This window comes from Manis javanica, chromosome 2 (genome assembly GCF_040802235.1).
Source record: "Manis javanica isolate MJ-LG chromosome 2, MJ_LKY, whole genome shotgun sequence".
Taxonomy (NCBI): domain Eukaryota; kingdom Metazoa; phylum Chordata; class Mammalia; order Pholidota; family Manidae; genus Manis; species Manis javanica.
The window spans coordinates 215,616,666-215,640,018 of record NC_133157.1 but is presented as its reverse complement, the minus strand read 5'-3'; the positions used below and the strand labels follow the sequence as shown (position 1 = coordinate 215,640,018).

The 23,353-nt window shown below is 45.1% G+C and overlaps 1 protein-coding gene across 10 annotated transcripts in view; it reads left to right on the top strand.

Moving 5' to 3' along the window:
• ASAP1 (ArfGAP with SH3 domain, ankyrin repeat and PH domain 1) overlaps positions 1–23,353 on the top strand; it is a 336,296-nt gene that overhangs the window by 293,418 nt on the left and 19,525 nt on the right. For 7 of the 10 annotated variants that reach the window (XM_037020669.2, XM_037020667.2, XM_073230144.1 and 4 more), the window contains 8 exons: positions 1,071–1,162; positions 6,104–6,290; positions 7,221–7,306; positions 8,400–8,515; positions 8,672–8,739; positions 9,747–9,854; positions 11,918–12,146; positions 22,088–22,258. In XM_037020669.2, the coding sequence (XP_036876564.1) occupies positions 1,071–1,162; positions 6,104–6,290; positions 7,221–7,306; positions 8,400–8,515; positions 8,672–8,739; positions 9,747–9,854; positions 11,918–12,146; positions 22,088–22,258 (1,057 nt within the window). The remainder of the gene's footprint in view (positions 1–1,070; positions 1,163–6,103; positions 6,291–7,220; positions 7,307–8,399; positions 8,516–8,671; positions 8,740–9,746; positions 9,855–11,917; positions 12,147–22,087; positions 22,259–23,353) is intronic. The other 3 variants (XM_073230149.1, XM_073230147.1, XM_073230146.1) reach the window with 1 other exon arrangement.

Below are 23,353 nucleotides of genomic sequence, written 5' to 3'. Positions count from 1 at the left end.
TCCTCAGACACAAGCTCTTGTGCAGACCCTGAGTGAGTCTTTAGCTCAAAAAATCTGAAAGCCTAGTTTTATCACTAGCCTTCTCTAGAGAAAAGTACCCAGAAGTCAGGGCAGTTAGTCACCCAGCCAACAGCCTTTGTCATCGAGCATCCATTGAGCAATAATGGTCTGGGTTGTGTTGTGTTGAACCTCTTAGTTAAAGAAGTAGGAAAGTTAGGAATTTCCTAACTCAGCTCCCTAATTCACTTCAGGATTGTGGAGAAAAAGCTCAGCTTAATACCTAAAACTTTCTTCCTTAATACAGAAATAGTGTCACTCCATCTCTAACTTGTACTATTGAAACCCAGTTTGACAATTAGAAATAAGGAGAATCCAAATCTTAAAATCTCTTGCCATGTAATAAACCCAAGATTCCCACCCTTTAAGAAATCTTTCGTAAATTTGCATTGATCCCAGAGCTGTCTAAATGACCTAAGTCCTGTAGAGACAAATTTTCTCAGAAGAGTCTTAAACCCAAAAGTAAAATGCTTCCTGGAGCCTCTTCAGCAGTTGCCTGGGGCATCTTAATTTGTACCCCAAAAATAAAAGAATCTTACATTGTTTTCTGTCCAATAAGAGTAAATCTGCTCAATCTAAAAATGGGGTATGATGATGGTTGAAAAGCTGTAGCTGTTTGTTAAGCATTTAACTTAGATTCATTTGTGGAACCTGCTTTGTCTAATCTCAGATAGTTTGTGTGTGTGTAAAGCCACATCCTATTCTAGTCTGGCATTTATCACACTGTGTTTGTAAAAATTACTGATTTTCTTGTCAATGGCCTCTCTCGTCCGTTAGCTCCTATGGCGAGAAACATGGTTTACCCATCTGTATCTCCCACACTCTAAAGTTCATGCCTCACACATAGTAGGTGCTCAGTAAATATTAGTTAATCAGATGGATGAAGGGTGAATGGTTTTGTATTCTGAGTCAAATGAAGGAAAATACATATTCAGAAATCTCAAAAGCAAATAGTAGGGACTTGTAAACTAGTAGTAAAGAGTTTGCTGTATTGTGTTTTGTTTATGTTACAGCTGGCCAAGAATGTAGGAAACAATAGTTTTAATGATATTATGGAAGCAAATTTACCCAGCCCCTCACCAAAACCCACTCCTTCAAGTGACATGTAAGTACTTCTAATGTAGTGACTTCTTTACCATTCTGTAATTGTTTTTCTACCCTCCTAAAAAACTTCTTAATGTATATAGTATTTTTTTTTCCATAGCAAACTCCATTATAAGGAAAAAACAGAGCAAAGTGTCTTGAATTATATTTGTGGAGTGCATAGATTATTTCCACCATCAGCTGTCCCTTAGGTAGCTGCAGCTGCTCTGTGGAGGTGAAACCTTCATAAGGACAAGTATCTATAAATCATGGCATGTTGTAGAAACAGGAGACATATGAAAGCAGTAGGAGACTCCTTTGGACTGGCAAGACTCCAGATGCTCAGCAGCCCACTCAGCAGGACCGTGGGGAAACAGACATCCTCTCTGGTGGGGGTACAAATGGCACACCAACCATGAGGGGCAAATTGTCTGTGTTTCTCACAATTATAAATTTATTTACCTTTGGACTCAGCAAGTCCACTCCTGGGAATTTATTCCTGTTCTGTGATAGAAAAAAGATTGGGGACAAAGCAAGTATCTGTCTATAGGCATCTGGTTAAATATTTTATGCTATCGCCACACAACAGAACACTTCATAGATGTAAAAAAGAATAAGGAAGTTTCTTATATCCTGATTTGGGATGATTCCAGTATTGCTGTTAAGTAAAGAAAGTAAAGTACAGAGCAGTCTTACAAAACACTGCCTTTAGGGCAGTGAAGGAGCAGTGGGCAGTACCCTCCGGACCAGACACACCCTCCAAACTTGGGAAGCATACTTTGGGTAAATTTGCAGATAAACCCTTCACTTTTGAACCGTCACTACTCACTCTCTGGACTGAGACAGCAAGTAGATTTGGACGGAGGAAAATACATCAACATGTATTTAGTTTGAGCCTGTGTTTGTTTGAAGAAACACTGGAAAATTCACAGGAAACTAATCAAAATGCTTCCTCTGGGGTGAGCGTGGGCATGCAACTCCTCAGTAAATATTTTTTGTATTTTTATTTTTGAGTCACTTGAATCTTAAAATCTACTCAAAAATGGTTACATTGAATTTACACTTAAGAATTTTAAAATATTGTGCATGGATGGGAGGAAAGAGATTTAACTCTGGAGTGACAAGGGATGCCTTCACGAAGTAGATGCCTGCCTAAATGTATTTTGGCCAGCCCCTCCTTGATGTTTATTCAGGCACCAAATTTACAAGTGTGAAAACTGTTATGAAGCATATTCAAGGAACATGTTTTTTTTTTTAACTCTGAAATCATGAAATAAAATCTCCCAGTAGGCCTCTTGGCAATGGTTTTTTCTCGAATTCAACAAATGCACGTTACGTGTTGCCTGTGCCGGACATTATGTTTGATGCTGGAGGAGGGATGAACCTAGAGAGGAAGATAGGTATTAGACAAGAAATGCAGTTAATTACTCCATCGTGGTTGTAGCAGGTAGCCTCACAGAGGAGAAGACGAGGCTGTTAGGGGCCTACATAAAACCCTCACTGGTCTGGGGGTGCCTGGCTTTAGGAGGATGTTTTGTAAGCATTGTCCGAGCACAGAAACTGCTTGGGTGTCTCTTCACACCAGTGAGCTCAAGCTGCACTGAGAAGTAAGGCTCTTCAGATCTTAATTTGGTTATAAAATCACCATGAACAAATACGACCCAAAGTTACTTTCCATCTTGGTTACAGTACATTTACAAGCACACACACCAGCGTTTTAAGTGTTTACATGACCCAAGCTAAAAAGGCAGTGCCTTAGGGTAAATTTCACCATCACGTGGATTTGCCTTTCCTGTTTCTCCTGGGGAGACAGCCCTGGCATCTCTGTGCCTCAGGCAGCCCTCCGGCCTGTCAGGCCTTCCCTACAGAATGCTTGTGAGTCTCCAGGATCCCCAATGTGGTGGCTATACTAAGACGCCTCAAGTTCAGATCCCAGCTCTGCCACTTCCCCAGCTGTCATCTTGGGCTAGCATCTTCAACTGTCTGTGCCTCAGTTTCCCCACTTGAAAAATGTACCGACCTCCTTGGGAGTGGTGAGGATGGAAAGGTTCCTGGGACGTGCGTCGGGCAGCCCTCAGTATGCGGTGGGTGCTACGTGAGTACTTCTCTCGCCAGCACCGTCACCCTCATCCTCTTTTTTGGCCAGACACCTAGAAGGATGAAGTAATCTCCTGTAACATGCAATTCGGTCTCTCACCCACGTTATTAGGCAACTTCCAAGCTCCAGGCTCTCTGTAAGAGGAGAGATCAGCAAATAAGACAGTCCCCAGCCTGCTGACATTCTGGCTGGAGAGAGGAAAACACAGAGGAGGAAAAGTAAATACAGTATTTCACACAGTAATCCATGTCATGGAGGAAACAGGACCAGTCAGAGGCTGAAGTGTCAGGGCATTTTTGTTAACATGGTCAGGGACTGTCCTGAGGGCTGGACATTCGAGTGGAGGGTAAGGGATACAAAGGATGAGTCTGGGTAAAGTGGGCCTGGCAGGTGGGACAGCAAGTATATAGGAGCCCTGAGGCCAGGACAGGCCTGGCTTATTCAGGTGGTAATAGGAAGGCATGTATGGTTGGACGGAACTGGGCAAGGTGAGTGGCAGAGATGCCATGCGACATGGAGACAGGGCCAGGTCATATTGTAGGGCCTTGTGGGTCATGGAATTTTTTGGATTTTATTCTAGGTATGATCAGAAGGATTTAAACAGGAAGAGACATGATCAGAGTTTATGTTTTAACAGACCATTGCAGTTCACTGGTTCTCAACCAGGGGCATTTTTGCCTCTCAGAAGACACTTAGCTGTGCCTGAAGATGTTTTACTGTCATGAATTGAGCAGGTTCTATGTGCACATGGGTGGAGGCCAAGGATGCTGCCCAGCGTCCACTAATGCAGGGGACACCATCCATAACGAGGAATTATCCAGGCCAAAATGTCAGGAGGGCTGGGGTTGAGACACCCAGCTGTGACTGACATGTGAGGGCCAGACAGCTGGGGGTGGGGGGCAGGGGGACACAAGGAGACAGGAGAGAAACCTTCCAGGTCCACTGGGAGGCAAAGGGAGACAGTAACAGCGAAGGTGGTGGGAGTAGTTGGTGTCTCAGTATGTTTTGAAGAAGAGCCGGCAGGATTTGCTCACAGTTCAGATACAGAATAAAGAAAATTATGAAGGTGACACCCAAGGTTTTTGGCCTGAACATCTGAAAACTAGTCAGTACCATTACCTGAACCAGGTTAGATGGGAAGGACTGGGTTTGGAGGGAGGCAGGGGAAGAGGGGGAAAGTTGTCTTTCATCAGCCATAGGACCAGAACTCTGGTGTCCCAGCAAACACTAGAAGGGAAGCTTTGATGTGAAGCCGTAGCTGCACCACTCTGTCCGTATGTACACTCTTGCTTCCCTGGAAGGTAGTATGGTAAGGCCTGGTATGATTACTAGTATTTCGCAGAGAGGAAACTGAGGCATCACTTTACCCAGGGTCACATAGATAACAAGTGATATAACAAGCCATTAAATTCTCAAGTCTGATGATCCATCCATCACACAGTAGCTCTCAAACTTTGTCACGTGCAGCAGGAGACTAGAAGCCAGACTTAGGCCATTCTTCCAGGGTTCTGGAAGTCTTCCAACTTGTCAGGCCATGGCTGTCCTTTGACCCCAGTGTAAATGACACCCATGATGTGACCTCTGGGTTCCTGAGCAGAATCTGCAAGTCACCAAAGGCTATACGCCACCATCCTCCAGCTCACCTTTTCACTGCCAACACAGAATGAAAGAAAAAGGCATCAGCACAATTTTAAACAGTGTTACCTGTCTGTGGGATATGGGAAACCAGCAGCTTCCACAAGTGGAATGGCTTTTTCTGAGCAAGAAATTTGATGTCCCATGGGTAAAAGCCCTCTCGGAAAGAAGAAAACACCTTCTAGGTGCTATATATTCTTTAGTTCATAATCTATCAGTAAGTTATTCTCCCTATTTTCCAGACAAAAAAACTGAAGCTCATGAAGATTAAATTGTTTGTCCAAGGTCACAGAACTGGTGTGCTACAGAACTAGGATTTGAACCCAAAGTCCCTGTACTGCCCTTTTATTAGTTGGCTCACATAACTGGGAAATTCAAGGGCTAATTTCAGACACAGCCAGATCCAGTTTGTCAAACAGCATCATCCGGCCCCTAGCTTGCTCTTCAGACCCTTGTGTCCCCTTTCCCTCCAGCTGACTGCCATTCCAGCCTTTCCCCAGAGGGGTCAAAGGTAACCCTCAGGCCGCTTAGGTCATATGCTCACCCCTGCAGCTGGGAGGCGGGCTCAGTCTCACCAGAACTTGAATGAAAGTGGGAAAAAGGTGAGTCCTCAAGAGGAGAAATGTACACACACACACAGCCAGCCTTTGAGGGCGTTACCTACAGCAGTCTCCTGCTTCCCGCTGAAACCTCGTCTCTGCTATTCTTTATTATATAGCTCATCTTTATTCCTCTGGAGCTCAGAGCTTGGCCTGTGGGAATGACTTTGAGGACCCTTCTATGCCTCAGTTTCCGTAACCTGCTGAAATAGGGAGTTAGGACAGATAACTAAAATCCTTTCCATGAAGCTCTGAAAACTTAATAGGTCTTTAAGAATTGTTACAACTTTTTAAGTTTTTAAATTTCTTTATATACTTATATGAGTCTGAATTTGAAGTAGTACTAACTAGCAGATTTCTCATATTGCTCAAGGTGGAAAAGAAATCTGCTATGATCTGTGTGCCTACTGTTTTAACTATATATTGCATGCACATGCTAGTAAATATCAGTTTCTTCATTCTGTCTCTGTTGGAATAACTTGGTCTAAAACCTGGTTTCTTTCAATGTTGAAAGTAAGTGTATCTTAACTAAAATAAGTCTCCTCAAGAGAACTATTTATCAGAAAAATGTAAATCTTTCTTAGCTTTTGGAACAGAAATTCTTTGTTCATGGTGTTTTGCTCTATTTTAGGACTGTACGGAAAGAATATATCACTGCAAAGTATGTAGATCATAGGTTTTCAAGGAAGACCTATTCATCTTCATCAGCTAAACTGAATGAATTGCTTGAGGCCATCAAATCCAGGGACTTACTTGCACTAATTCAAGTCTATGCAGACGGGGTAGAGCTAATGGAACCACTGCTGGAACCTGGACAGGTGAGACTTCATAGGATAACACCATAGGATAACAAGGAATGTGAAAAATCAGCCTAAACGATGACTCATTTTATTATAAAGTAACATCGCATAATAAGACTCTAATACACTGAGTGACCATGTCTCTATCAGATCAGTTTGAGAGTAAAAAGGGATACTAGTGATAACTACTTTGGTTCCTCAAAAAAATTAAAAATAGAAAAATACTATACAATCCAGTAATTCCATTTCTGGTAATCTACCTGAAGTAAACGAAAACAAAAACTCTAGTTTGAGAAGATATTTATACCCCTGTGTTTGCTGTGGCATTATTTATAATAGCCAAAATTAGCAACCTAGGTGTCCATCAGTAGGGGAATGGATAAAGAAGATGTGATACATGCGCACAATGGAATATTACGTAACCATAAAAAAAATGAAATCTTGACATTTGTGACAACATGGGTGGACCTAGAGGGTATTAGGCTAAGTGAAATTAGTCAGAGAAAGACAAAGAGCCTATGATTTTGCTTATATATGGAATCTAAAAAAACAAACCAAACAAGCGACTGCAAAACAGAAACAGACACATAAACACAGAGAACAAACAACAAACCTGATGGTCAGCCACAGGGCGAAGGGGATAAAGAGATACAGACTCCAAATTATAAAGTCAGTCAGTCGGATGTACTTCTCATCCGAGAAGTACAGCACAGGGAATAGAGTCAATAATATTGTAATACCTTTGTTTGCTGACAGATGGTAACTACACTTCCCATTGTGAGCATTTCATAAAGTATATAAATGTCAAATCACTATGTTGTACAACTGAAATCAACATCAATGAAAAATAATTTTTTAATAACTTCTTTGGGGTGACTGATGTAAACAAAGCTGCTCTAGGCAAAGCAGGACATACGGTCACCCTATTTGTACTTATCTTGTCCCTAGGAGCTTGGGGAGACAGCCCTTCATCTTGCAGTCCGAACTGCAGACCAGACATCTCTCCATTTGGTTGACTTCCTTGTACAAAACTGGTATGGTTTTTGTTTTCTCTGAATATGCCTTATAAGTTAACACGAACCAGTTCTGTCAGTGGCCTAGATGAGGAATCAGCAAGCTTTTTCTGTAAAAAGCCAGACAGACACCCTTTTAGGCTTTGCAGGCCCTGAGGTCTCTGTCACAGCTGCCGACTCTGCCTTTGTAGTGAAAGCAGCCATCCACAACATGCATGCAAATGGATGAGTGTAGCCGTGTTCTGATAAAACTTTATGTACAGAAATAAATAGCCAGATAAGGCCTGTGGGCAGCAGTTTGCCAACCCCTGGCCTAGATAAATATAAAGTCCTGTCTCTGTGTCCAAAACATGCTGCTTTAGGAAAGGTTGAAAGAGAGAAGATTTAATAGCACAGGTCAACAGGATCGGTGACTTCATTGTTTGCAAATCTGTTAAAAGACAGCAATCTGTGTAGCTGACTCAGTAGGTAGTTCAAAGGGACACACTCATGGTGTAATATTGAACACAGGCAGTTTGGACTGCTGGATTTTTTTGGGGTAATTCTGTAGGCTTGTGGATTATGAAGAGGAACTGGAACTCATCCAACAGAGGGTGATCAAAATAGTGAGGGTATCTGAACCCACATCTGCAGAATGGTGCCCGGACACAAGCCAAGTCAGATGAACAGTCAGGCCTCTTCCTCAGAGGTAGTACCATGTAGTGGTTAAGAATGTTGGCTCCAGAGACAGCTTGCTTGTGTTCAAATCCCTGCTCCATTGTCCATGTCTTAATAATCTTGAAAGTAAGTGCTCCCTCCTCTGAACCTCAGGGTTTTCATCTATAAACTACAGGTTATAATAACCTGCCCCTTGGGAGGATGTGATGGTTAAATGAGCTGAGATGTGTAAAAGCTGAGAGACAGTATCTGTGTCATACTAGGCATTCAAATGCTGGCTATCATCATTGTGTTGCTTGTAAATTTATATATAATGTTAAAAACACCATAATTTTTCCTGCTCATAATAAGTAGGTATCAAATTTCACTCAGTTGCTAGCACAGAAATAAGTGGTTAACCTGTAGTTTTAAGTTACAGCATAGGTCATCTTCTTCTCATAATGTTGTGATTTTCCAGCGGAAACCTGGATAAGCAGACAGCCCTAGGGAACACAGCTCTGCACTACTGCAGTATGTACAGCAGGCCCGAGTGCTTGAAACTGCTTCTCAGGAGCAAGCCCACGGTGGATGTCGGTAAGAGTACAGCAAAGTGTCTCTCAGTAGCCATGCCAAGAGCATTTGGTTGGCTAAAACTGAGACTTGCATGTTGCATTTGATTTGATTATTGTTCCTTACCTTTCCAGGATAAATCCTAGGTAATGAGGCAGATTTGTTTTCCCCCTGTTTCAGTTAACCAGGCTGGAGAGACTGCCCTGGACATAGCAAAGAGACTGAAAGCCACCCAGTGTGAAGATCTGGTAAGCACACAGGAAGTGGGCTGTGTAGTAGACATCAGCTGCCTTACAGTACCATCCTCTGAAACTACAGTTGGAGATGAAAGAAGTAGATTCAGGCTTTTTTAACATTGGATAAAGAAATTCAGACAAGCACTATAGCTACATTTGGAAAATGGAAAATGATGCATTTGTCATCCACATGCCTTTGAGTGCACATGCCATGTCGGAGCTAACAGGCACGTGAGAGGTATTGTTACCAGACAGGCATGTGGACTGAAGTCATGCTTTTTATTTGCCAGACCAGTAGACTTTCTCTGTAGCTTAACAGTAAAGAAGAATTTGGGGGAAGCCAGTTCCAAAAATCAAGCCAGTAAAGTTTAGAGTGTAGTGGTTTTCTGGAGTTAAACACCCTGCTCTCAACCCTCTTCCCCACTTTTGCACACACCTTTTTTGGTTCTAGTAGTTCTTATAACTTTGGGCCTCAGTGGAGCACAATTCTCATAACCGTGGGAAAGGATGAGGTGGGAAAAACAAGTTATTTTCCTTTGAGTTTTTGCTATGTGCCAAGTTCCAGGCCAGCAGTTATATTTTTTATTCTTAGAAGAATCTTGTGAGGAAGTTATAGTTCTCCCTGCCCTCATTCTATGAATAAGAAAAGTGGGTCACAGATTCCACTGTGTCTGTCTGATTTTGAAGGCCTATCTTTCATACTTCACAAACTCTGATTTTGCCTTCCAGCCAGGAGTGTTCAGTTTAGAGGTTCATTTTAATAATGTACAAGAAAGCTTTTAATTTTGAAAGGAAGTCAAGTTATCGACATAAAAACGGCTCTGCCTGTAATTGTTTGCAGTTCCTCTTAAGTCTGTCTGTCCTGCTGAAGCCCAGCTCATATAATCAGAGTCTTGCCTACAGTGCAGCTACTGGTGATTATTTTGAAACCAGGAATAAGGTGGGATTTGCTCAGTGTTTATATAACATTGAGATGTTTGGCGTCTAAATTAAACCGGTTGCCCTGCTGCTGCTTTCAGCTTTCCCAGGCTAAATCTGGAAAGTTCAATCCGCATGTCCACGTCGAGTATGAGTGGAATCTGCGACAGGAGGAGATGGACGAGAGTGATGATGACCTGGATGACAAAGTGAGTGGGGTTAAGGCCTCTCTGCTCCCAGGTGCTTCTCCGGCTTCTGCAGATCCACTCCTTGTGAGGCTGTGTTTGACTTTATGGTCTGATGTGCTGGGGTTGTTCTCTTTGCTCAGTGTTGGGTCCTTGTTGGCTTCCACGTAGCAACTGCATTAGTCAGGGGTCTCCAGAAGAAAAGCAGCAGTGGGATGTAGAGAGAAAGAAGGGGTAGAATTCAGGAATTGGCTCACATGCTGGTGGGGGCTGGCAAGTCCACAGTTGTAGGGCTGGCCAGCGGGGGAGACATCCCAGCAGGAGTCAGTAGGACAGCCTTGCTTCTGGGGGTAGAATTCCTCCTCCTTCGGGGGTCCTCAGTCTCTTCTCGTAAGCCCTTCAACTGATTGGATGAGGCCCACCCACTTTGTGGCGCATAATCCCCTTTACTCAAAATCTAATTTAAACATTAATCACATCTAAAAACACCTTCACAGCACCACCTAGACTGGCCTAACTCCTGAGCACCATAGCCTAACCAAGTTGACATATAAAACAGCCCATTGATAAATGACAAGTTGTTATTTATTCAGTACCTACATATGGACTGGGCAGTGGTGAGCACAATGTCTTTGTCACCTCATACCAGCTTTACCAAAAGCCCATTATGCTGTTGTAATTGCCCCCAATTTACAGAATAGAAAACCGATAGAGATTTTGCATCTTGTCTACAGCATCACAGCTAATCAAGACAGTCTTAGGGATTAAACCTAGTGCTGTCTGACTCTGATAATAGTTCTTAACTTCCTCCGAAGGTTCGTTCATGCATGCATTTTTCATCAGTTCTGTACTGAGCATTTTCTCTTTCCTAGGTAAGATGTTAGAAACGGTCAGGTGGAATTGGTCACACAAGAGTGTCCTAAAGACATTCACCACTTTGAGAAGAGTTAATTATAATAACAGTAGATAACTGTTACAATAAGAGTTTGGGGAAATTCGTAAGAGGTTTTTAGAAGAGAGAGCAATGGCCACAGCCTTGGCAGGCAGTGGAGACCTTACCAAGGAAGCACCATTGGAGATGGGTTTCTAAGGTAAGGAGGAGCTTGCCAGGCAAAGTGGGGAGGGAGAGTAGCATGTGCAAAGGCCAGGGGGTTGTGATAGAGCCTAGAAGTCTGAGGAATGGTTAGAAGCACAGTGTGTGAGGTGCCTTCATGTGGCCTAGGTGCAGAGCGGCAGGAGGCGGCCCTGCAGAGTCAGGCAGCCCAGATCAGGAAGGGCACTGTGGGCCAAGTTTGACTTCTTGGCTCTATCTTAGCAGTCAGAAGCCAAGAGATATATTGTCAGAACAGCAGGCTTTCCTACTAGTTCTGGATTCAAGTAGAAAGTGGGCCAGAGCTGAAAGGAACTTGACCAGGGGCCACCCAGGAGGTCAGCACTGCTTCAATGAGAGTAGGTGGGTGTCTGCACTGGAGATGGTGCTGAGGGGTGTTTCTGGGCAATCCATGCAGGACCTGGTGGCTCTGGATGGCCCTGCGGCTTCTAACTTGGGAAGTTGCATGTATGCTAATGCTGTCACCAGGAACACAAACATGGAGACACCTCATAGGCAGTTGCAATGGTTTTGAATCTGAGCCTGGAGTTGGCTCCACAGGTCTGGACCATTAGCAGTAAGTGCCAGTCAAAGCCACAGTCAGGGAGGACATTACTTTCTAAGAGGATGTAACATGAGAGGGGATGACTGAGAACTTGAAAATTTAAGGGTTGAACAGGGAGGGAAAGCTTAATATGGTGGGAAAACTGCTCAGATGTTGCTGAAACTGTCCTGCTCAGGGCAGGGGTCTGTACAGGCTGGCTCTGACTTCAGGCTTCCACATGCTGCTGATCTCTAACCAGTAGCACTCTCTGTTGGTGGCGTGAGAATCAGGAGTGTGAGGCCTGCATCCCTCCCCCACATGGCGTCACAGCTCCTAGGCTGTCCCAGGGCCTGACCCAGAGTCCGAGCTGAGCCAGCCCTGTGCAGGTGCTGTGTGCACATGAAGGCCAGTCCTTGGTGACTGGCTCACCCACTGCATTGTTTCATCTTACAGCCAAGCCCAATCAAGAAAGAGCGCTCGCCGAGACCTCAGAGCTTCTGCCACTCGTCCAGTATCTCCCCGCAGGACAAGCTGTCACTGCCAGGGTTCAGCACTCCAAGGGACAAACAGCGGCTCTCCTACGGCGCCTTCACCAACCAGAGCTTCGTCTCCACAAGCACAGACTCACCCACATCACCGACCACAGAGGCACCCCCACTGCCTCCTAGAAACGCCGGGAAAGGTACAGACTTTGAGAAGGGGTCTGTGACTCCATCCTCCCAAAGTCTCCATCCTGTAGTCTACCCGGCTTCAAGGGGGAAGTTGCAAGGTGCATTTAAGTGACAGATTATGGAACATGATATTAGGAGCAGCTGGAAGCAGAGACCTTGCCATTCGTCAAGCCCCAGCAGCGAGGCTGTGCTGTGGGCACTCCCCGTGCCTCATCTGGGTTTAACCTTACAACAGCCTGTGAAGCATGTGCTTTTGTGCCCATTTTGCAGATGAGGAAACTGAGGCTTGCTGAGGTAGAGTGACTTGCCTGAGGTCACACAGCTGGTAAGTGGTAGAGTTGAGGTTCAGTCCAAGGTCCACATGGTGCCAAGACCTGTGGTCTTTCCTCTGCATATGGAGTAGAACTTCAGTTGTTCCTTGAAAAGTTACTTTCCTCTGCGCTCTCTTCTGAAGGTTAGTAGTAATAGTGGTAGTTAATAGCTGTGAAGCACTTGGTTTTATGAGGGGCCCTAAGCCCCTCACTTCTCATTTCATGCTCACAAAACGAGGTTGCTTCTGTATCTGCTGGTGCCATCCAGACAGGGATCTGTGGTTCAGAGATCTGAGTGGCTGGCCTAAGGTTCTCAGATATTTGTGATTCTCACCCAGGTCCTCCATGACCTGAGCCCATACTGCGGTGTTCTCTGATGAGGATTGTTCTTCCGTCAGGCACTACTGGGGAGACTCTTACCAGGGGCGTTGTTAGGCAGTGTGTGACCAGGTTCCTCCTCAGGGCCAGCGCGCAAGGCTAAGGTCCATTCTGTAGTAGCAAAGTGCTTGTCCTGTATCCCAGCTCCACGGAGTGCTTGGCTCAGGAAGCCTTGTGTTCCCACCTGTACAGCCAAGTGGGGGCAGAGAAAGGGTAACATTAAAAAGTCACACCAGCCAGAGGGAATCTGAGGTCCCAGAGCTGTAGCTTGAAGTTTGGTCTCAGCCAGAAAATCCAGTGTAGGGTTCTCCATGTGCTCAGCTCATGCTAACACAGGTTCCCAGGGCCTCGCAGTACACAATGCCATGCCTATTTGAATCACACTGGGGCTATTTTCTGGAAAATGTGAGCTTTATTCAAAACAGTGTTTTTTCAGAGCTTATTCTGCATTGAAATAGCATGATAAATGGGAGCTGTGTTCTTAGACCCCAAATGGCCTCATAGATCATAAAATAATGGATAAAAGTTAAAATAAGGCTTTGGTATGAACAGTACTCACCAAAGATAACCAGTGACCATAATGTAACAACAGCAGCACATGTAAGCCCCAGGTTTAAGCTGCCAGTGTTTCTCTTACTGGTCTACACATTGTACTAGAAGGCACGTAAGGGAGGCGGCAGAATCCTTTTGGTCACCACCACATCAGGTCACTGGTCTGCACTGGCGGAGTGCTATGTAGCTGCTCATGCTGGACAGGGATATTCCCCAGCAGGACAGCCATCCGGTAAGAGCAGAGAGTCCCCTCCTGTACCCTGGAGAGGACCATGAGAAACCTCCAGAGCAAATAAAATGATCATCACGGAAGTTACTCTGAAAGGCTTTATATCCACTGACTGTGGTGACCGACGTAGGAGTGATGATCCATCTAGGCAGGCAGGGCCTGTACCTGTCTGGCGAGCCTCCAGGAAATTAAGCATCTTGATAAAGTCTCCAGGAGAGAAAGGCACCAGAGTCCTGGGGGCCGAGAGGCCCCCTCACCTCCATCTACCCCTTTCTGTAATTGTATCTCAGGGGGACACAGAAACCCATGAAATACACCATCTGACTCAATGCCAAGCATATCTCTCTTTCCTTGAATAAACTCTTAACTAGCTCTTTACCAAAAGCCCAGAAGACAAAGACCAAATTTATTTTGTGACCCAGCTGCTGAAAGAAGTGCTTAGAGACTTGGCCATAGCAGCCATGGTCAGCTAAGGACAGACCACTTACCCAACTCTCAAAAAGTCCTGTAATTTAAAATAGAAATCCCTCTCCACTGAAATCAGAGGGTTCTTGCAGGCTGCTTGGAGCAGGACATCAGATTGGGAGATTTGGCCTTTGCTGGTAAGACCAGAGGAGTACAGCCTTCTTGTGACTTTTATAAGGCACCTGAAATGTGAGATCTGTCCTGCAGCTAGCTTGGCACAAGTGCCCATGCATTTGGAAAAGTGATGATGTGTAGAATGGAGCTCTTAGAGGCATTGTTGAGGTCACCTGATGCTCTGTGCAGAGATAATTCTCTTCTGTGTTGTGGCCCTTACCCATTTTCATTTCATTCATTTGAACTGATAGAACCATTTGCATGAAAACAAGGCTGTTTTGCAGCTGTCGTTTGGGTTGCTCATTTTCTATGGAAGTACAGCAGAGGTCTCTGCAGCAGAAGTCATTTTCCACAACTGTGAACGTATGGGTCTGAAGGATGATGGCTTCCGGCGGGGCAGAAACAGACACTCACGATAAAGTCTCCAGTAATAAGAGGAATACAGAGGAGGAAAGTAGAAAGAATTATTCTGAATACAGCTCAGGAATATTGTCAAGAAACTCCAATTGCCTCATGAAAATGACCTAAATTGCCCTTAAGCAAAGCCCCCTTGTCCTTGAGCAGAGCTTCAGGCAGGGAGGGAAGCCTCCACAGTTCACAACCCCACACTCACCAACCTTTAAGCCTGAGACAGAAACATTTTGCTGCCTAACCCTCTTTTGACGTAAGTCCAGCAAGATGACATCAAAGCTATAAAGTTAAGTAGACAATTTTGCCCCATGCCTCCCATTTTATTAAGACTAGAAAATCTTCAGGCTTGCTGTGATTGGTTTGTTTTTTATCTTTAAGCTAAAATGATGCCATAGAACCTCAAGTTTTTAGAACTAGAAGGATGCGGAAAGATCATTGCAATCTGCAACCCATTGTACAGCTAAGGAAACTGAGCCTGGAAAGGCCACACAGTGGCTGAAATAGGATAGACACTTAAAACTGTGCTTGAAACTGGTCATACCAGAGCTTTTAGTCTCTTCTTTTCCATGTTAGGAATGTGGTCTGTCTCTCCTTGCCTTCCTCATGGAATTGTCATCAAAATCCAGTGAGACAATTTATGGAGAAAGCATTTTGTAAAATGCAAAGCCCTCAACTACTATGAGAGACTCCTATTAGTAGCGTTAAGCTCTGCATCTAGATGTCTCTAGAGTGTGGAAGAAGGTGGTGAGCAACATGATACAAGATACCCTGATTCCAGTCCTGCAGACCAGGTACTGGAAAATAAAGATCGCAGCTCATGGTTTTCCAGTTTGTTTGATTCAGCTATGTTTTTTAGTAATGTTAAGCTACAGAGCTGCAGCTTTGTCCCTTCGTACACTCCCGTTCCTCCCACAAAGCAATGACACAGACTGTACCTGACGTGACAGTAAGGAGGACAAGAAGCCTCTAGCTCCACACCAGGCATCCAGTAAGTGCCCCAGCGAGGACACTGCTGCTGGCCTCAGAGCCGCTACAGCACCTCAGCTTGAAAAGAGCTGGGAGCCGGAGAATGAAGTGACCCAAGTCTGGTAAATTATCAGGTGCTCTGAAGAGTGACACCTGGCGCGACATAGGCAACTTACCTCAAAGAAAGGATTTGTTAAGTAGATGAATGGTAAGTCTGATCTTAAGCAACTTACTTAACTTACTTGAAAGAACTAACTTTTGAAGGTTTAGAAACATGAACAACTAATATGCTAATTACAGTTCATTCCCATCTCTTCATGAAATCAGTCTAGAATCAGGGATTATGTAGCCCTCCAACTATCATGCGAATACCTGCACGAAGTGATCCTGCATGGCATGCGTGTTTTCTAGAATGTGACTGCCTACTTCAAACAGGCTCTGGCCTTGGCCTGATGAACGAGCCAGTGACCTGCACCGAAGCAGCCCGGTGCCTGGCGTACCGAGGGACTCAACAAACATTGGTGCATGAGTGCTCAGTGTCACGGAGACTGTCAACCCAGATGCTACCCCTGTCTGCAGTTTAGGTGACTAGATTAAGTACCTCATTAATCAAAAAACAAGAATGTAGTGTGAGAGTAACACACTGCCTCAGGCAGATCGATCTGTAAAGCCAGACCACGGCTACCCGGGCAGCTGTGAGCCCCTGGGAAGCCCAACTGCACTTCTTCCTCTGCCAAGAAGCCACCTTTTCCTCACCCATCCTGGAGGTGGGGATTCCTTGCCCTGCACGTGCTAATGCTGTCCCTGCCCTGGTCTCATTTAACACTTAGCTGAGCCTGCTGCATTTGCCGGGTCCACATCTGAAAAACAAGGATTAGGTATCTCCTTTGCTGGTTCACTGCTTGGAAACATGAGGTAATATCTATAAAGTGACAGCACAGAGCAAGCAGGCAATAGACAGGAGTTTATTCAGTCTACTGCATGTATTGCATTCAACAAGTGGTCTCGCACTGGGAATATCAGAGGAAGGAAGGGGCTCCTGCCCTCGGAGCTCACGCCCAGTGGGAGAGAAAGCAGTGAGCTGGGCCAGGAGGGGCTGAACAGGTGCCTTTGCAGGAGCAGGAGGGAGCGGTGCACCCCCAGACTTGAGGAGAGGGCTATGGAAGCCCTCCCTGCGCTCTCTCCCCAGGCGCTGTCAGTGCTTGTTGAATGAATAAATAACAGCAGAATCAGTGAAAGCCTGTCCCAGAAGTAAGTGGCCAGAGTGAGGAGGGGACCCATGTAACATTAAACCAGCTGTCCTGGCGGTGTCATTGTTGACTTGCTGAAACTTTCTATAAAAAGTTGGCAGCATTATGCCCAAACCCAGTTGTGTAAGCATCTTGTACAACATTTCCCCAACTCTCATTTGAGACTTGTGATGGTAGTTAACACAGGGTGAGGAGCGGAAAGGGAGAAGACTTCCTCGGGATACAAAGGGGGCCCGGCGGCGTGAGGGCACGCTACCGGGTGAGTCGGTCTTGCCTAGGAAACCTTTTCCCATTTCCAGCGTCATTCACATATTGGTGACATTAGTTTCCTGGGTTTCTTAGCTCATGGGAATATGGCCAAATGGGTGGCTTGATATTGAAGCTTCCCGTGGGCCATCATCCTTGATTCATGTTAGATTGGTGGGGAGGGAACTTATATTTATCAGTCTCCCCTAAGCCTTGCCAAAGCAGCACAGAGCTCTCTCTCACCTTGCACTGGCCACCCTGCAGGCCAAGCGTGTGTCTGTGAGTGTTGCCTCAGCTGTGGCCTCTGATGCGGGCTCCGTGGCTCAGCCACCTGACTGCCAGGGTGTGGGAAGGGAAGCAGAGGAAAGCTTTGTGCTTCTTGCACTGGAATGTGCAAGGGTAATTATGAGAAAACCAGCCCTGGGCCCCTTGAATCTCAGTATTTTTAATTGTCAATGTCCTGGAAGGAGATTGAAGGCCGCATGAATGCCAGTGCCATGTTCTGTGTGTAGCACTGTTACTCACACATCAGAACCCGGAGGGCCCTGCTGTGATGTGCTGTGGCGACAGGCTCCTTCTCTGCATAAATACACTGTGTTTTTACCACCTTTTAATGTAACAGAAACTTCACACTCTTTGAAGCTCTGTCCTATGGCAAGCTTTAGGAAATGAGAAGTTTTTCCTTTGTTTTGTCCTGAGTAGAGGAGACACAACTTTTGTCATTACCACTTAAGTACGGCATATTAGAATATGTACATTATCCTTCTACAGAAAACTTTTTCAAAAATTGTCAGAAGAATTTTTTAAGCCTTCTTCTGGGTCTTGTTTTCTCCTTGAAATTTCAGAGCTGTACTTTTATTTGATCTCCCAGCATGGCAGACCTCTGAGTTTTCTGTTTTTCTAAAAGCCAAATGTGCAAGGACTTTGAGAAAGAATCCTGCTGACTTACTCCAAGAATTATTTCCAGAGACTTGTATTGAGTGCGCAGAATGAGCCAAGCACTTAGAGAGAGAGACGGTGTGGATGTTGCCCTGAAGAAGCTTGTTGCCTGGAAAGAAGAGAAAGTTCAGCTGTAAAGCGAGGTAGAAGATACTTGGTGCCATTAAACCTTGTGGAAGTTCAGAGACAGAAGCAGTTACCCCAGGGCAAAGGGGATGGGTTAGATTAAATGACCCTCTAGATGAAGTTACATTTGAGCAGACCCTTAGTAGATGAGGTACAAAGGTGAGGAAGGAGCACAGGTATGTCTGAGAATGTTCTGGCTAGGGAGGGTGTGGTGCCATTCACAGGAAGAGAGCCCGGTACCGCCACAGCTCAGTGCCTGGCCTTGAGTCACACGGAACCACTTCCCTTGCAACGACTGGCCAGTTTTCTAAACTCTGAGCTTTGGGTCTCTTGACCCTAAAAATAGGTGATTGTGATAGCATACGGCTTTATAAGGAGAGGTCTAGGTAACGTGTACAACTCCTGAAGATTAGGTCGGAAGATTAGGATACTCAGTAAATGGTAACTCTAGGGAATTGAGGAAATGGAGGAGATTTGAAAAGCATGCTGAGTGTGATCATAGGAATGGATTTTTAAAATACATATATTTATGTGTAAGTGAATGGCTTTTCACAAGGACAGTTTTTCTGGGCTGGGCGGACCTATTTCCTTGTTGTTGAAAACAGTCTTACCTAATGAGGTTTAATTCAAACCACCTCTGTAGTCTCAAGAATATACTGTTTTCCATAAGAGAGGTTCCGTGAGCAGAGGAAGTACCAGTTCCTGGATGGGGCTGAGGAAATAGCTGCAGCCTTTTGAGAGTCTAAGTGGTCAGGCCCAGGAATGTAGAGCAAGAGCTTTGCAAACCGCCCAGAGTGAGCACAGTGGCTTCTCAGATGCCCAGTGACATCACGTGTGTGAGCTTCTGGCCGCGTGCTGGGCACACTCCTGAGCTGCAGCCCTCAGTTAGAGGCCTTCCTGAGCAGAGGACGTGGCGGTCCCCGAGGCAGTGCAGCTCGGGGAGTGCAGTGGGGACACACGGGGCTGCAGGCGCAGCAGAGCATCCAAATGGAGGGGCCGAGAGGCTGGTGAAGATGCGGCCAAGGACCCAGGCATGTAAACTCAGGAAAAACAGAAGCACATTCCGCTTCCTCTTAGAAGACCTTCTAGTAATTTAACCAACCTCAAAGTTATTTATAGCTGCTTTGGGACTAGACCCATATTTTTAAGAGAAAGAAATAGAAGGTAATTCCACGTAATAGCCAGTATTAGTGGCAAGTGAGGTTTGGGGCGTTTTCTTCTTCCATCCGCAGGCCCTGGCAGAGTTCAGGGGAGAGGACTGGCTGTCCGAGTCCCCTCCTGCACCTGGAATCCTGCCTCCCACCACTTTTTTGTCTGATACTGTGTTTACTCTTGTTTTTGCGTTCTTTATCCTATCAGAATTGCCTCTTTGCTGAGCCAATCCTCAGATTGTTTTGTATAGAACATCCGCCTCTAAAGTTGTTTAGAGATTAGGTACTAATTTTGAAATTCTGAGCTCTTTAAATCTCAAAAAATATTAAGTCTTTCTTTTTGGGTTCTAACATAGTGTTTTTCAACCATTTTTAACACATGCCCGACCAGCCAAGATGTTATGGCCTGTCCCTTACTGTAGCTGCTATTTTAGTGCAGTAGGGGGGCTCCGTGTTCATGTTTTCTGACTATGACATTAGATTACAGCATTGAATATTCCTTTTCAAACTTGCTGTGCCCCTCCCAGCTACTTCCTCCCTCTCCCTAGTTTTTTATTGGTCCCCCTAAGTGAGACATACTGTCTTCCTTAAGAATCACCAGCCTTAAAAATGTAGAAGTGGCAGTTTACTCATTCAATACTGTGTTTGTAACTTCAACTTTCTGTATGCCAGGCCAGAGAAAAGCCTGGCTCCAGTAGAATCTGCAGTCTGATAGGGACACAGGCAATAGGAAGTGAACAAAGATAAATAATTACAAACTGTAATATGAAGAAAAGACAAGTATGTAATCCCATGTACAGCACTAATCCCTTCATTTTTGAGATGCTAACTCAGGTGGCTGGACTTTTCTTGGTTTGTTCCAGGATGATTCTTTGGTCTGACCACTCCTGCAGTCACACATAAATACAACTTTCTTCAGTCACAGCTCCATGAGTGTGTCTTTGGCAAGTCTTGTTTCCAGCCAGGATTTGGAACTGATTAGATGACCTTTCAGATGCACTGCACCAGAAAATCTCTAGATGGCGATAAAGATGACGTTGCTAGAGAATATCATGAATGTTTATTAGCCATTCTCCATTTATTTCCAAGAGGAAAGTTCCACTTCCTAACAGTGAGCATTTGCTGCTGTTTTCCTCGTGTGCCAAGCACAGGAAATGCTGCCTGGCTTTCAGGGTAGCAGCACCGTGCAATGGGGCGAGCACTCTGCCAGTCCCAGCTCTGCCCCTACCCATGGCTATGAAACCCTAAGCAAGCCAGCCCCCACTTGCCTGGCTGTAAAATGGGACAATCCTGAAAATCAAGGGGAATAGAATCTATGAACACATTTTGAAAACTACAAAGCATTACAAAAACACAAGCCTGTAATAACAATCACTTTATTTTACAAAGATAGCTTTTGGAACTGCAATATCTGGTGCCATAATCAGGTGCTAATTTGGGGTAAGAATAAGGCTTCCATCATGTATCCTTATATCAGTAGGACAGAGAGAATAAATTAGGTAGCTAGGACTACTTTATCCTAGAGCAGATGATCGTTTCAATGAGATTTACAGTATTCACTGCCAAGGCGAGACCGTCTTTGAGAACTAGTGGTTTAAATCAGTGTTGGTAATGACCAGTAATTGGTAATGGGAACTACCACGGCTTCTCTTGCCAAAGAAGGAGGCCAGCAGTAATTAAGCTTTTCTTTTCATATGCAGAATGTAGAAAGCTCTTTTGGAGCCTTTCTGGATCACCAGGTATCTTCTATCCTGTGTTAAACTCTTTGGTGTGGCAGTGTTCTTAGCTCCGTTTTTTGTTTTTTATTTCCAATGCTTGTGGAAGCAGTTGTCCATGAACACAGTTAAGCCATATATACCTGGTAATATTCCCTAAAGAGCTATTTATCAAAGTGCCCAAGCACGTAGTGCCTGGCACACAGCAGCCACTTAAGTGTCACTTGGAATAAGCAAAACTGAAATATACATACAAACCACACATACACTCCCGTAACAGCCCTTAAACACAAACTCTGTTTTTATCTTAAAACAGTAGTTGAAAAAAGACAGTTTTTGCAATAATGTTTTTTGTGAGTGTGTGTGTGTAAATACTGATATCATAACTGCTAGCCTGTCTTCACCTCTGGAGAAAGTTGAGTGGTTTTTTTTTTTTTTTTGACCTATAGAAATCAATGTCTTAACTTGCCTTGGCTTCCAGTATAGTGGGTGTTTTATGATTTCTAGAACAATTCAGCATGGGAGGGGGAAAGAATTTTTGGATTTCTCTTCCTTCCAAGTAACTCATTTACATTAGATCCTTCATTATTCATGAAAGTCATTAGAAAAAAAAGAAAACCTCAGGCGAAGTTTGCTGACTGAAAGAAAAAGTCACAGCGGAGAGAAAGATCATACTCTGAATACATTCAGCCTGCGTCTGTTCAGCCTGTACTCTGCTCTTTCTCCATTGATTTTGCTGGCCATGCTGTGTGCCTTCTTCCTCAGATTTTGTGGTGATTCCAGTGAATTTTTTGTTTAAAATGTGTGTGTTTTTCCTGTTGTACCTAAATGATGATCTAAATCCACTAGCATTCCTTGTAGCCAGCATTTTGTTCCTTAAAAGCACACAGTCTGCTTCCTTCTGTTGTAATTTTTTTTTAACCAGCAATTTTTGAAAACCCTATCTGTGAGTTACTGACTTGACGGAATTGGCTGCATCCAGCCTTGTGCTTTGTCTCTGTGTATCGCATCACATCTGATATTTGAAAGTTACTGCATACTGGCTATTCTGTCTGTGAGACTGGGATTAACCTTCCTGCCCCATTCGATTCCTTTCTAGGTCCAACTGGCCCACCTTCAACACTCCCTCTAAGCACCCAGACCTCTAGTGGCAGCTCCACCCTGTCCAAGAAGAGGCCTCCTCCCCCACCACCCGGACACAAGAGAACCCTGTCTGACCCTCCCAGTCCACTACCTCACGGGCCCCCAAACAAAGGCGCAATTCCTTGGGGTAAGTCATCCTCAAGTCAGGGCCAGCGCTGCCCGGGCCAGGCAGTGCCGGGGCTCAGAGGGCAGCAGACACCTGCTATATTCAGCAAACCAACCAGGCTGCACACATGCTGGGTGAGGGCTTGGATACGGGTGGGTGTGACTCTACTGCCTCTGGAGGCCAAGAAACATTTTGGAAAATATTTAGGACCATTTAAAACCAGAGTAATGCTGCAGTGCTGAGCATTGCCTGTGTGCCTTGCACACTGTCTCCTTCCATCTCAGCAGCAGCTCTATGCAGCAGACACTGTCAGCCGTACTACAGATGAGGAAACAGCCTCAGAAAAGCCAAGTCATCCACTCTCCTCACAACGCACAGAATGGTTTTCTCAAAACAGAAATCAGATCATAATCACTCCTCACCCTTGAAAGATTTCCCGCTGTGCTTCAGGTGAATGCAAGCTCTTTGTCGCAGGATCCAGATTCACCTCCCAGGCCCTGCGCTCTGCTCCGCCACACGGCCTGCCTTCACTCCTCGGGTCCAGCGGGCTCTTTGCCTCATGAGGCCCACCCTCCCTGCTTTACTGTTGTGGGCTTAGAGCCACGCTGCTCCCTTTTGTCCTCCTGGGCTTGAGTGTTTGTCTCCCTGGCCCCCCTCTTGTAAAGGGGTTCCTCCCACCCATTTCATTCAGAGCACCTTATCACAGTTAAGTATTTTGTGCTTGGATTTTTGGTCTCTCCAGAATGTAAGCTCCGTGAGGACAGGAACCTTGTCTGTCTTATTCTCTGCTGTGTTTACGGGGCATAGAATTGAGTCTGGTGCTCAGTCGGTGCTCAGTAATCACTTGAGAATGACTAAATCCACCCAGGGTCAGTTAGTTTAGTCACTTAGACACTGACTGCAAATAACAAATTTCTGTCCACCAGGGACGTAATTCCCAGCCTTCCCTTCCTTTTCAGTTCTCCAGAACTGTTCCCCAGCCTGCCAGCAATTTGTCAAGAACCAGGTGTCTCCTGAGCACCCAGCAGCAGGGTCCTGGCCCACTGCGGGCACGCAGAGAAAGAGCAGCTTTGCAGACCGAGCGTGCTAGTTCACAAGTGTCGCCTCCTTCCACTG